The 13,713-nt window shown below is 49.9% G+C and overlaps 1 protein-coding gene across 13 annotated transcripts in view; it reads left to right on the forward strand.

Moving 5' to 3' along the window:
* The window catches only part of ATG13 (autophagy related 13), a 61,756-nt gene that overhangs the window by 35,487 nt on the left and 12,556 nt on the right, over nucleotides 1-13,713 (forward strand). For 5 of the 13 annotated variants that reach the window (XM_033860594.2, XM_033860595.2, XM_033860596.2 and 2 more), the window contains 7 exons: nucleotides 2,359-2,469; nucleotides 2,873-3,012; nucleotides 4,795-4,909; nucleotides 5,459-5,536; nucleotides 5,704-5,820; nucleotides 6,578-6,706; nucleotides 10,778-11,078. In XM_033860594.2, the coding sequence (XP_033716485.1) occupies nucleotides 2,359-2,469; nucleotides 2,873-3,012; nucleotides 4,795-4,909; nucleotides 5,459-5,536; nucleotides 5,704-5,820; nucleotides 6,578-6,706; nucleotides 10,778-11,059 (972 nt within the window). In that variant the 3' untranslated portion in view covers nucleotides 11,060-11,078. Of the gene's footprint in view, nucleotides 1-1,506; nucleotides 1,606-2,358; nucleotides 2,470-2,872; nucleotides 3,013-4,794; nucleotides 4,910-5,458; nucleotides 5,537-5,703; nucleotides 5,821-6,577; nucleotides 6,707-8,527; nucleotides 8,625-10,777; nucleotides 11,079-13,713 lie in introns of those variants that run through there. The other 8 variants (XM_033860607.2, XM_033860598.2, XM_033860602.2 and 5 more) reach the window with 8 other exon arrangements.

Genomic DNA, 13,713 nt, shown 5'->3' on the forward strand with positions numbered 1-13,713 from the left:
GCTTGCTGACATGGAACAATCCTGACCAAAAAAGGGGGGGAGAGCCGACTTTCTTACTAGTGCACATTAGTGAGTAGATTGTTTTTTAAGATCATCAGAATGTGAATATGTCATTTAATGTTCATTAAACAGTTTTGTTTTACACGTCATAAATTCATAAACAGTATATAAACTTGGGAGATATGAGGCATGGTGAGTCTGGGCCTTAACAAATCAGTTTGTCTTTTTCTCTGATACAGTGGAAATTCGAGCTGACCCCAAAAGTAAAGGGAAGTTAAGTAGTTTCTGTACCTGATGTTTGCAAAAAAGTTTGTTAACCTGCGTAAGGAGAGTCTGTATTTTTCATGGTATCAGTTGTGTCTTCTTACAGTTTAAAAGTAGATCACGTCAAGATCTCATCAATACTGAGCACCCCATGGGTGAGCCTTGTCACTTCTCCCTGAGTACCTGTAATCAAGACTGGTACAGTTTGGTGCAGAAATACTCATTTAGAACCTTGATGGTAGAACAGAGAGAGAAAAATCATATGCCATCTGGTCTCCTTGTTCCTGTAAATATTGAAATAGTTTCTTCCTTGGTTTAACCTAGGGAATTGCATAATTGTTCAACAACTTCTATTTGAGCTTTTGCTAGAATCCAGTGAATACATGTTAATGAGCTGGGTTCCCCCCCGCCCAACAAAATAAGGATCATTGTGTCATTTGGGCACAGAGTTGAGTCAAGAAATAGTTGTGACCCTGAACCTGCTACTGTGACTTAAGGTCCTACCTCCATTTCTAGGCGTTAATTAGCTAATTGGTGAGACTTAAATATGGAACAGGAAGACCCAAAACAATCATCATACCCATAATTAGCTTTGAAATCATGAGTTTTGAAAATGCCCTAGCTTTTACTCCATGAAGTTCTCCTACACCGTCAGGGACTGTAAGAGCGTGCACACACACACCCTGATGCCTACACCTGCACACCCCAACTCATCTTCCCTGAGATTATGTAGGAAAGTTTGCAGCTGGGTATCTGAGCATTTTAAAGTTCCAGCCAACAAACGTCAACTATTTAAACCTGAGCCCGCAGATCCTGAGTCCCCAGAAAAAGGCTTTCAGTCTAACATCTTAACCTCAGTGTCCTCATTCCTGCTTAGCACAACTTGTGTCTGTTCTCAGGACCTTCCTATTGGAAGCTGTTCTCTAACTTCCACCCTCTTTTGACTAAAGACAGACTAATGCTTGGTTCAGATTTCGCCAAGTCATAGCAGCTCAACTCAGCTTTGTTTTCCACCTGCTCATCAGGGAGAGCACCAGGGATAAACATCTCTTCTTCACATCCTTCCAAGCGGTCCTTTTCCAAAGGCAGTCATGCAGCTCTCTCCCTGCTTCCCTCCTGACTTCATTGTACATTTCAGCCTCTATTGCAACTGCCCTTTCCAGAGTTTTTTCACTTCTTTCTCAAGTCCCTTTTCTTTTTTCTTCTCTTGTTTCTCCTGTCTCTGTGTGTATCTGTGCACAGTGTGTGTTTACTGTCACAAAGGCACATTTTCAGACCCCTACTCCTGTGGTGACGGACACTCTGAGGGTCCCCATGGCAGGACTGGCCTTTTCCCATCAAGTGAGTCCATACTGGGAAGAAGGGGGTATATATAATCAGACGGTATCTTTTTATTTAAAAACTGTAAAGTACAAGGTATAGCTATTTAAATATCCCCAAGTTTTCTATGGGTTATTTTGAGGCATGGTAATTGATTTTTAACAGTATACAGCCATAGCACAGCAGCCCAAAATAGGATTTGTCATTTGCCCCTCCTCCTACCATTGATGTGAAAAATACATGGAGTTGCTTATATCTTTTTTTCCAAATAAACCATCCAAGAATGGTTTTCTTTCTTTTTCAGTATAAATAGGAACCCTCCCAAACCCAGTGGTGATGGAGGGTGTGATTAGAGAAGACTGCTTCTGTTTCAAAGGGACCTCAAGGTCAAAGGAGAAAATAGAATGACTTGGGAAAAACCGATGACTTTGGCTCCGAGTTCTGCCCAGGCTTGTGCTCTACAGATCTACTGGGGTGGAAACTGAAACAGTTAGCTGAGCCCCTGGGAAAAGGGGGCGCAGGGAACTCATTTGAGGCTTTTGGAAGGCACAGAGCTGGGAATCTCAATCCCACTGCAAACAAGTCTGCTTTCTTATTTACAGAGTAATGGCCTGGTCTGTCTTTAACCCTTACATCAGGCCCCCCGCACCATGAGGATGTGGGCTGGGATCCATTCCTTACCTCTCTGCCGATCTCGATCATTAGTCATACTCTAGGATTGCCTATTTTTTCCTCCTCCTTTCCTCTGCCCTTCTTTGTTTTTCTCTTGCTTAGCTCTCAAGCTCTCGCCTTTCCTGTCAGCCTGCTGCCCTGGGCGTTGGATCAGCTGACCTGGGTTGTCCAGCAGTGTTTGCTGCCGGCTTAAACACCACACACCCTTACCAGGTATCTTTAAAGATGGGGAGGACACTAGGGGTTCCTATGCTGCCTCCCCTGTCCTGACACATTTGAAGGGCCTCTTGAGACACCAGTGTTCAAAGCTCTTCTGTAGCTTTGGAGGACTAAGATGATTCTGAGCGGGGACCTTTTAGACTTCAAAGAAGGAAAGAAGAGTTTCCCAAGTGTTTTCTCCCTGTCTTTCCCTCTGTAGTCATTTCCATGCATGTCTTCCATTAACTGAGCCCCAGAGAGGATAAAGATTTCCAAGTTTTCCTGCCCACTTGGTGGCAGCACTGGTGATGGAAAAGCTGGAAAGCAGATGCTAGGCCTACCATCATGCTAGGCCGTGAGTTTCCCCTTCTACCTGACACGGCCATGATTCGCTGTATTTTTCCATTTTTCCCCAAAGCTAATGGTTCCCGGGAAGGAAGGTGGGGTACCCCTTGCTCCCAACCAGCCTGCCCACGGTGCCCAGGCTGGTGACCAGGAGAGACTGACAACCTACACCCCTTCTGATGGGGCCCACTGTGCTGCCACACCTTCCAGCAGGTGAGTTCACATCTTAGCTCTGCTGCTCTTCGGACCAGCCAGGGACCTGTCCTCCCTGATACATGTGCTTATTTGGTATCAGTAAAGAGTAGCTTTCAGCATTGGCTCAGGCTTGGCCTTTGAGGGGAAAATGTGGAATCCTTAAAATTCTCAATAAGAATCGTACTTTGCAGCTGATATGTGAGGAAGCTCTCCCTGGGCACTGCTGCTAACAGCAAGCATCGGGCTTGGTGCTTCTCACCCTCATCCAGTGAAGGTGTTTTTCAGATGTTTCTCTCTTACCCCAGGATTGATTCCCTTGGCATCCTCAGTGTTTTCTGAGACCAGAACAGGGCGTCGTTAACCATAACCCTGACATCGGGAGTCACAGTGTGTCTGTGGTGGTAGTTAGGATTGATCTTCTTTTTCTACTATGTTAATGCCTCATGGAGATCCTTTAGAAACAACTATTTTCCCTCACTAAAATTAAAAAAGAAAAAAAATCTTTTCTGATTGCAGAAGTGATACAGTCTGTAAAATTCAAAATTTGAAGACGTTGATTAGGTGGAGATAAAAGTCCTCATAATCCCACCCTGCAAAAATCACCACGGTTACCTCCTTTTAAAAGACGAGAGGATCTCAGAAGGGTTAAGCAATTTGCCTAAGAGAGCACTTAGCTCACAAAATGGCCAGACACAAGCCTAGCTCCTTGGATTGGGAAGCTGGGCCTGTCTTTACCTGCCCTTCCCTCCCTTAACTGGAAGGCCTCAGAGATAATGACGTTGATTGCCCCACCACATCTTAAACGAACTTTCAGATAATAGAAATTCCTGGGGTTTTTTTTCCATTCCCACAGTGGAGATGGAGGAGGAGGAGATTGTTTGGGAAGGAAAAGTAATTACTTTCATTCCTGGCTCCCCAAACTTCCATCCTCTTATCCCTCCTCCTGTCAGAGAATCAAAGGAGGATCCTCTTGGTCATTTTACACTCTCGTTTTCTGAGCCTTGATTCCTGGGGTATGACTGGGAGTAACTTAAGACAGAGGACCCTGTGTAGGGGGTTCTTAAATGCTGATCCTCCCTGCTGGCTGGAGTCTAGAGGCCACGTGGACTGCATAGTGTTCCCCATCTTGAGCCCCTGCTTTGAGGCTTTCCCATCCCCTGCTGCTTGAAGGGCTATGACTACTAGTCTGGCAGCGACAGTATGGGCCCCTGTTTCTGCTGCCCAGAGTCCCCCATCTTCCAGGACTCAGCCTCGGTCTAGAGGGAGGGAGTGGGAGCAGCCAAATTGAACGTGTCACTGGAACATCTGCTGAACAGAGGGATGCCTGGGGGCAGAGAGAAGGGAGGAAACGTGGTGTGGAGCTTTAGATAGCAAAACAAAACAGGACAGGAAAAATCTGAAATCTTGAGGCTGGCTTTGTAATTAGATTAATATTAAAACTAGCTGCTATGAGAGCCGCTTGCCTATATGTATGATTGCTAGATGCACGGTGATTGAGGCTTAGCATTGGTATCACAGATTAAATTTTATGTAAGCTCTACACAGTTGTAACACCAAGTTTCAATTAACATATGCATAATTTTTAGCTTTTCCAGGAAATGCAGTCCTCTGCTCTTAATTCAAAAGGGAAGGTGACAGTGGCAGCTGCCAGACCTCATATTGCCATTTCCCACATGTGTGAGCTGGTGGGGGGCAGCTCCTGCCCTAGGCTGCAGCCTCACAAGTTGGTGGATTTATGGGGAACCAAGTAGGCTCTGCTATGGTTTGAGAATGAGAACCAACATTACCTTTCTCCTCCAGTGAGGATACTGAAACTGTGTCAAACAGCAGTGAGGGACGGGCCTCCCCCCATGATGTCTTGGAGACCATCTTTGTCCGGAAAGTGGGGGCTTTTGTCAACAAACCCATCAACCAGGTGATTTTTCTGTCCCTGCAACTCTGAGAATGTGTGAGCCCTTAGAGTGAGGTCTTACCTGGGATCTGTGGAACCACTGAAATCGCATGCGAAATTGTGTGTGTGTGTGAATTTTTTGTGAAGAGGGTTAATAACCTGTGACATCCCTCCAGAAAAGTTAACTATTGTTCTGTGATCACATAGGAGAGGAGACCACGCCATTAGGTACAGACACGTTACACTGAAGTGTCATTTCCTCAGCCTAACTTGAAATAGGAAGTTCCTCTTCAGCTCTGCCAGTGAAAAGCAGTTGTCACTGAATTACTGTGGGTCCAGCTTCCAAAGCTGAACTCCCAGGGTCCTGGGGAGCCCTCACCCCTGTTGATGCTGTGGGCACGCAGTGGGAGGCACGGGAGGTTGGAGAGGTCTCCGACAAGACAGGAACCTGAGGGATGGCATCGTCAACTGAGGTGTGCAAACGTGCTGGACCCCCAGGCTTCTGGTGGGCTCTGAGGAAGCAGGCAAACTGGGGGAAGGGGGACACTAATACTTTCTCCCATGTCTCTTCAGGTGACCCTGACCAGTTTGGACATACCCTTTGCCATGTTTGCTGCCAAGAATTTGGAACTGGAGGATGTGGATCCCATGGTGAGTCCACCATTGACTGAAGTTTGCAGTGAGATGGTGCCGTAGTCGTCGTCCTTCCTGGGCGAGTCATTCACTATTCCTCCACAGACCATTAGCCGTGCTCCTTGGCTTTTGGTTTACAGCCAGTGCCCAGAACCAGCCCCTACCTCTGCCTTATTCTGAAACAGGTGAATCCTCCAGATTCCCCAGAGACTACATCTCCTCTTCAGGGCAGCCTGCACTCTGATGGCTCCAGTGGGGGCAGCAGTGGCAATACCCAGGACGACTTTGTCATGATCGACTTCGTAAGTTGCCGTCATCTTCCTTGACCTTTGCTGCTTCGGGGGCAATAAACCTGGAAGCATCCGTTGCACTTGAATAGGACTTCAGGGATCAGATGGGTCGGTATAGGCAGAGGGAGTGGGTGCTGGCTGTGCATCTTATGTGGGGAACCTGCCCTTACACCCTGCTTGGGGAGGCATTTGGAGGCCCATCGCAGTAAGGCATTTTGTGCCATGTCTTTGATTGAAATTCAACTTGAAATGGGATTTTCCAGTGGTAACTGCATAGGTCCTGTTCATGAATGGATAGCCCCCAGCCCTTTTTTTAAATGTTTTAATTTTTGGCCGCATCGGGTCTTAGTTGTGGCACGCGGGATGTTTCGTTGCAGCACGCGGGCTTCTCTCTAGTTGTGGCGTGGGCTTAGCTGCCCCGTGGCATGTGGGATCTTAGTTCCCCGACCGGAGATCAAACCCGCATCCCCTGCATTGGAAGGCAGATTCTTAACCACTGGACTACCAGGGAAGTCCCTGGATAGCCCTTTTCCAAGGAGCGGAGTGTGAAGGAAGGGGACAAAAACCTAACCAGGGGAGAGGGATGTCATCACCAGGCTTAATTCAGCTGCCCAGAAGAGAAAGGTGTAAAGATTTCTCTAGGATAAGCCTGGAGGAGCCTTTTCTTTGCTAATTACTGGAAGGAAAGAGGGTTGTTGATAGCTTACCCCCTCTGATTTTCCTCTGTGGTCCAAGGCAAGCTAAACTTGAGTCTGTCTTGTTTTTTAAGAAACCAGCTTTTTCTAAAGACGACATTCTTCCGATGGACTTGGGGACCTTCTATCGTGAATTTCAGAACCCCCCTCAGCTGAGCAGCCTCTCCATAGATATCGGGGCACAGTCCATGGCTGAGGACTTGGTATGGAAACCCCTTCCCCCACCCCACCTCATCCTCTGGCCTCCTTTCCTCCTTCGATGGTCATTCCTGCTCCACAGGCCTGGAAATTTCTTCCTGTTACTCCTCCACGCCCACACCTCCCATCTTCCCTGTAACAGGACGGAGACTTTTAGACCATTACCTTCCTGGAATCACACTTGAGATTTGCATTGTGCCTGGCGGTCATTATCTCAGATTTGCTTGCGCTCATTTCCTCCTTTTCTCGGCACTCTTGTCACCGCATTTCTCACACACGCCTGTTGTTGGTGCCTGATGTCTTCTGCTTGCTGACGCCACTAAGCCAGGCTGCTCCAACAGCTCTTGCCTTCTGCTGTTAAGGTTGCCAGGCAGATGACAATGGTACAGGGCAGAAGAAACAGAAGGTCCCCAGCATTGGTGTTCTTGCCCTTTCCTTGGAGAGCTCGTTCCCTGGTTCTCGTGTTCAGCCAGATGTCCTGATACTGACTGTAATGACCACATCTCCGCTTAGGGTGTTTCCTATTTCCTGTCTCTGAAGGGCAGAGGAGTGCCCTGCACAGCCGCAAACTCAGGGTGCCCCATGCCACAAGATGTCAGGGTCCCTCTGCTTGAGGTGGGTATATCACCTCATGTGTCGAAATCAGAGGAATGGCTCTAGGAATAGGAATCTAGGTTTAGCTGCCCTTGATTTGCTTTAATCAGGAAAGCATGCTCAGTAATAATAATACAGCAATAATGTCATTATTATTAACATTTATTGAAGCTTCCTAGGTGCCAAGCATTTTTTAAGTGCTTTACATGAATCTTCAATGACCCTAAGAGGTAGGTTTTCTTATCATCTCAGTATACAGATGAGAAAAACGACACTGGGAGCAGATAACTTGCTGGTGGTTACACTGAGCTGGCAAAACAAGCTTTGACCCCTAAGAGTCTGGCTTCTGATTTTAGGCTTTTAACCATTGGCTCCCTGGCCTCTCATTTGAAGTTTGCCTGGAAGGAACCGGAGTCCAAAGGCTCAACGTGAGGCTGCAGCCAGTGCTGGCTGGTTGCCCCAGCCTCCCAAACCCGCCCGGGCACCTGGCCTGTCTGGGCTGCCTTGTAAGTCCTGTGGCACCAAGTATCTCGTGCCTGTCAGGAAGTCTTCTGTGATGGCTGAACTCTTCAAATGCAAATTCAGCAGTGGAGACAGACCACCTGATCAGGACCAAATTTTAATTAATGGTTGATACCTGAGGGCAGTTAAACTTAACTCCTCATGGTTCTGTTTTTTTGTTTTCATTGTTCTCTCTCAACCCCATCTAACCCATCCCCTTCTCAGCTGATGTAAAGATGCAGATTCCTAGGCCTCACTGTAGACCTGCCGGGTCAGAATCTCTTGGGAGTATGGCTGGGACTGCCTTGTTCATGTGCCCCCAGGGGATTCTGATGCCTGCCCAGCGCAGGCCGTGAAAAATCATTTGTACACGTTCTGAATTTGTAGGGCTCTAAACCTACTGTGTTATTCTAATGTCAGTCTCATCTGTGCCAAAGATACTTCACGTTGAATTTCTCTGTGTCATCCCGTTGTTGGCATGGTCCTTTTCCATCTCATTATGTGTGTGGCCGGCTTAGATTCCCTAGGATGTTCTGTCCACCTCCCCAGCCCCCACTAACCCCTGCTGGGCAAAGGCCCACTGGCCAGTGCCTGCTCAGTTGCTCCGCACTTTGCTCTCCAACCCAGCACTGCTGAGCCGGACTCTTTGCCGTGCTCCCTTCAGCCCAGGGTGACAGCTGGCTTCAAGGCCCTACCTGAATAAGCAGCTTTTCTCTCCCCTCCCGGTACAGGACTCACTACCAGAGAAGCTGGCTGTGCACGAGAAGAATGTCCGAGAATTTGATGCCTTTGTAGAAACCCTGCAGTAAAAGTTGGTGTCCTCGAGTACCAGCAGCATCCCCTTTTTGTGGTCCCAGGAGACAGAGAGCCTCCCACTCGTCAGCTGCTCCCATCCCTTGTCCCGCTTCAAGCCAGGTGGAGGGGAGGCTGGTTCCCCCATGGGGACCCGGAAGTCCCTGCTCTTGCACTCCTGGAGACTCACGGCAGCAGTGAAGGCCAGTGATAGCATTTGAGAGGACTCACCCTCTGACCTCCCTCTGCAGGGCCCTCTGCTTATACCGCCCTCAGCAGCTGATTCACAAAGGCTGTCATCCCGCTCCTCCTACCGGCCCCCTGCCCTGGGTTTGCCCAGCAGCTGGCCCCTCGTGTGCCTGCCGTTGCCATCCACCATTCGACATTCCAGCTGGTGGCCCAGAGACTGGTGTGGAGGCAGAAAGAGGAAGGAGACAGTGCTAGGAGGAGGAAGGAAGGAAGCTCTCCTTCAGGGTCTTTCTCTGTTAGTTCTGGTATCTTCTTCCCCTCTCTCTCTCCCTCTCTCTGCCCCGTGCCTGTATTTTTGGCAGTATGGCAGGCTTCCTGCCCAAGGTGATGAGAACCCTAAAGTCAGCCATTCCCACCCTTGAAGGCTGTGCCAGCCCATCCGAGCAGCCCTGGCGGCTGCCTGTGCTCAGCTACATGGAAACAGAAGCCTCCCTCTCTAGGATTCTGTCATTGGAGTCACAGCAAAGGTTCTTCTCTTTCCTCTCCCTTCCCCTGTCATTGCTCCTTGGTTATAGAACCCAGTAAATATTTATTACTTTCAGAGAAATCAGATATTTTGTAGAGGAAACATGTTTGAGGTTAGACGTTTTCACTTGGGGAAGGTTGGAGGGCCTCTTCCTGGGGCAGCGCCTCCTCCTGTAGAGGTTCCTTGGATTTAGGTTGCTGCCCTGGGGATTTCCCTTCCCATGTGTATATGGTGGGATCCAAGAATAGGGCTGGCTGAGGGCAGCAGAACCTCCCAGAATTGCTGCATTTGAACTGACATCACACTCTGCCTTGGACATGTACATATTCCTGGTGAGAACTTTGAATCTCCCAGCTTCCCCAGAGAGACTGACTCTGTTCTGGCAGCCCAGGAAGTCTTGGGTGCGAAATGTGATGACTCCCCAGAGTTGTGGCACGTGTAGTGCCCGAGGGGCACTGTGGCCCCGGGGAAGGCCAGAGAGGCCCCTCCTCCTGGGGCATTTGTTCCTGATTCTCAGGGCTGGGTAATGGGCCTTTTCCTGCTGGGCCTAGCCGCCACGTTTCTTTAACCCCAGGGTCTGTACACTGCCCTGAGGTTTATTAGTTGGATCGGTTCCTTGTTGAGAAACCAAAGCTGGGCATTCAGGTGTTGTTACTTGAGTTAACTCAAGGGCCCAGCCTCACCCACTGACCATCTGTTCCTCCCCGCCTAACTGATAGGCCCAGCCCCGCTTCTCTGGCCCACCTCGGGTATTCATTGGCAGCAGCTGTTCTGCAGCAGAGCAGGTGACCCTCAATTGCTTGTTAGCAAGTGCACGTGGCGTTGTTTTCACCTACAAGGCTGATCTCAGGGCTGGGGTCAGCTCTGATGCTGCCTCAGTTGGGCTGAGCCCTGCCCCTGTGCACACATTCTCCAGTGTTTCCAGGGCTTCCCTGGTGGCGCAGTGGTTAAGAATCCGCCTGCCAATGCAGGGGACACGGGTTCGAGCCCTGGTCCGGGAAGATCCCACATGCTGCAGAGCAGCTAAGCCTGTGCGCCACAACTACTGAGCCTGTGCTCAAGGGCCCACGAGCCACAACTACTGAAGCCCGTGCACCTAGGGTCCGTGCTCTGCAACAAGAGAAGCCACCACAATGAGAAGCCCGTGCACCACAATGAAGAGTAGCCCCCGCTCGCTGCAACTAGAGAAGGCCCGCGCACAACAACGAAGACCCAACGCAGCCATAAATAAATAAATAAATAAATAAATAAATAAGTGTTTCCAGTAGTGGCGTCCAGCTGGCCATCCTAAACCAATCCAGGCTTACCCCCCAGGCCCCAGCACTGAGACGGGCGAAGGCCCTGGTAAGTTACTGATTGCCCCTCACTCCCCCACCTCATCCCAATATGTCAGCCGCTGCCCTCTTCCAAGGCCAAGCATGGAAAGGCCTGTTAGCCATTTGCCTCTTTGACTCCTAATTGTTGGCCTCTGCAGGCAGCAGCCTCTCTTCAGGACCCCATCAGTGAGAGGCCAGGGAGGCTGAGCCCTGACTTTGAGCTGAGCCTGGGAGGAGCAGAGCAACTGTCAAGGCCGGCCCTTGTCCCTCAGCCCTGTACAATGAAAGGTATGAGCCCTCGACGGACCCACACAGCACCCCCGGGACAGGGCTGGGACCAGTCGTGTCTCCAGGTGGGAGAGCCCCTCCCGCTCCTCCAGCCTACTTTATTTGGAAATATTGAGCTATACTTTAAAATGTATTCAAGGGATTTCCAATAAACTTTTTCTGTACTTCATAGCCTCCTGTCCTGCAAGCTGTCGAAAAACCTAGCCCACTTCCTCCCACCACTGGGCAGCCCCGGGTCACCGACAGGCTCCGTGGAGGGAAGGGCGGTGCCTTGTGAGGCACAGCAAGGTTTCAGAGCCATTCAGGCTGTTTGGAGTCCTGGGGCCTTGGGCTGGTCGGGAATTTTTTTTTTTTTTTTTTTTCCTGGCGGCACTGTGCAGCACATGGGATCTTAGTTCACTGACCAGGGATCAAACCCAGGCCCCCTGCATTGGGAGCACGGAGTCTTAACCACTGGACCACCAGGGAAGTCCCAGGAAACCTCTTAGAGCCTCATTTTCCTTGGCTGTAATGTTTCCATTTCAAGGGTTGTGTGAGAGTATTCAGTGAGATAACATGTATGAAGTAGACGTGCATGTGAGGTACGCCCATAGTAAAATCCTCAGAACTGGTAGGCCGTTATCCTCAGCTCTCTATCCTTCCTACCCAGCACAGCTCACCACTCACCCTGGGCAACAGCCTTTGGCTCAGAGGGAAAGGCAAGTGACAGGTCCCTGCCATGTTTCCAGCAGAGGCCAAGCAGGGGGCGGGGGACTCCCCAGACTGCTGGGATATTTGCTGATCTGGTGAGAGGGGTTGTGGCTGAGCAAACCAGACAGAAGGGAAGGGACTGAGTGAAGTAAGCAGAAGTCCAGGTCCCATGCATGTTTGTTTAGCTGCCGTGATCTGACAAACAGCTCCTTCCTCCTATTTCGCCTGCAGTGGCGGGAGGGAGTGGAAGGTAGAGCTGGTGTCCCAGAGGAAGAGGTGGTTCTAGAGACCGGAGACTGACAAACCCAGGCAAGTGCTGTCTTGGTTGCCTCCCACACCCTTCAGGCCAGAAGCCACGCCCCAGGGCAGAAGAGGACTAGTTAGAAATTCTAGATTCAACCCAAACCTGGGGCTGAAAAGAATGGGCCCGCCCACTGCTGCCGCTTTGGGCCCTGGGAGCCCTTGCTTGTTAGTGAACTGCATGTGACGCTGACCATGATACCTGACCACGCATCCAACTCCTGGGTCAGAAATGGTGGAAAGACTGTCGGAGTCCTCACCTTCAGGTGGGGGTCCCCCAAAAGCAAAGTGTTCAATTGCCCCTCATCTGATGGTATCCTACCCCTTTAAGCCATGTCACTACACTCTGCCCCCAGAGACCCACTGTTGCCAAGGCAGGGGTAAACTGGCTTTTGAGTCACTCGGCAGAGGCCCTGCCAGGAGCCCAACCCAAGTAAACAGCTCTCCGTCTCCTGCTCCCCTGTCTTGTCATTTCTTTGGGTCACTGCCCTTCTGTTCTAAATAGTCACCCAGCTTAGAGCTGAGCAGAGCCAGGGAGACAGGCTGCCAGTGCCTTCTGTTTGAGCTACCTGGACGAAGGTCACAGTTGTGCAGGCGGACTGGCTTCCTGGAGCTCAGTGCCCGTGTTTATAACCATTGTCATGATCCTGCAGCTCTGGCCTGGCTTCCCCAGCCCCAACAAGCAATGAGGAGAAAAAAAGAACAGGCCTGCCTGAGGCCATCATAGCCTCCTAATTGCAGTCAGCAGGCAAGCAGCAGACAGCTGGAACTTGACCAGTGTGCCAAGTGGAATTCTGGCCTGCCCTCCCTGTGACAAACCATTTTAGTTTTTCAATTGTAGTGAAATACATGTAACGTAAATTTTACCACATTAACCTTTAAAGCAAAGCAAAACTGCTCGAAAGAGGAAAGCTGGATCTTTCATAGCCTCCACGTGACTAGGTGGCAGGTGGAAACAGCCAAGGCTCTCAGGCTGAGGGGCGGGGTGGGGAGGGCCGGAATGGCTGGGAGATGAGGGTTCCAACCCTGGCGGCTGTACAAGGTTGGGACTATCACTTCATTCCTCTGTGAAATGACCATCATTCTGGTTCCCACTGGGCACTCATTCTGTTATGTAGTGTATACGTTACGGTCGGCCCTCGCATCTGTGGGTTCCACACCCGAGAGTTCCCCCAACCTTGGATAGAAAAATATTTGGAAAAAAAAATTCCAGGAAGTTCCAAAAAGCAAAACTTGAATTTGCTGCATGCTGGCAACTATTTACATTGTATTAGGTATTATAAGTAATCTAGAAATGATGTAAAGAGAGGATGTGTGTAGGTTATATTGCAAATACTACACCACTTGATAGAAGGGACTTGAGCATCCTTGGATTTTGGTGTCACGGGGTCGGGTGGCTGCAACCAGTCCCCCACACATAGGGATGACTGTGTGTCTGATCTTCAGAGAAATTAAGCAACAGTCTCGGACGTGGGACCAGTTACATGACAATTACCAGTTAGAGCTGGTTGTGAGTGATGGAACTAGGATTCAAACCCTGGTCTCACTCTAAAGCTTGTGCTGTGGTCCACCACAGTCTGCTCTGTTTGGGGGAGAGAGGTCCTGGTTTTAGGATATAGCACTTGGTGGCCAGTTGGAATGTATAGGTGCAAAAAGGAAGGGGACTGTTCACACTTCTAAGCCTGGAATATGGTCAGAAAGCTGGCTTCATACCGGCTCACAAGTAAGCAGGATGAGGAAGGGGTCAGATTGACTGGGGAGGGGACTTCCTGAAGCCCCTATCTGCTCTTCTTCCGCAGCCATACCACACCTCCCA

This window comes from Tursiops truncatus, chromosome 8, assembly GCF_011762595.2.
Source record: "Tursiops truncatus isolate mTurTru1 chromosome 8, mTurTru1.mat.Y, whole genome shotgun sequence".
NCBI classification, from domain to species: domain Eukaryota; kingdom Metazoa; phylum Chordata; class Mammalia; order Artiodactyla; family Delphinidae; genus Tursiops; species Tursiops truncatus.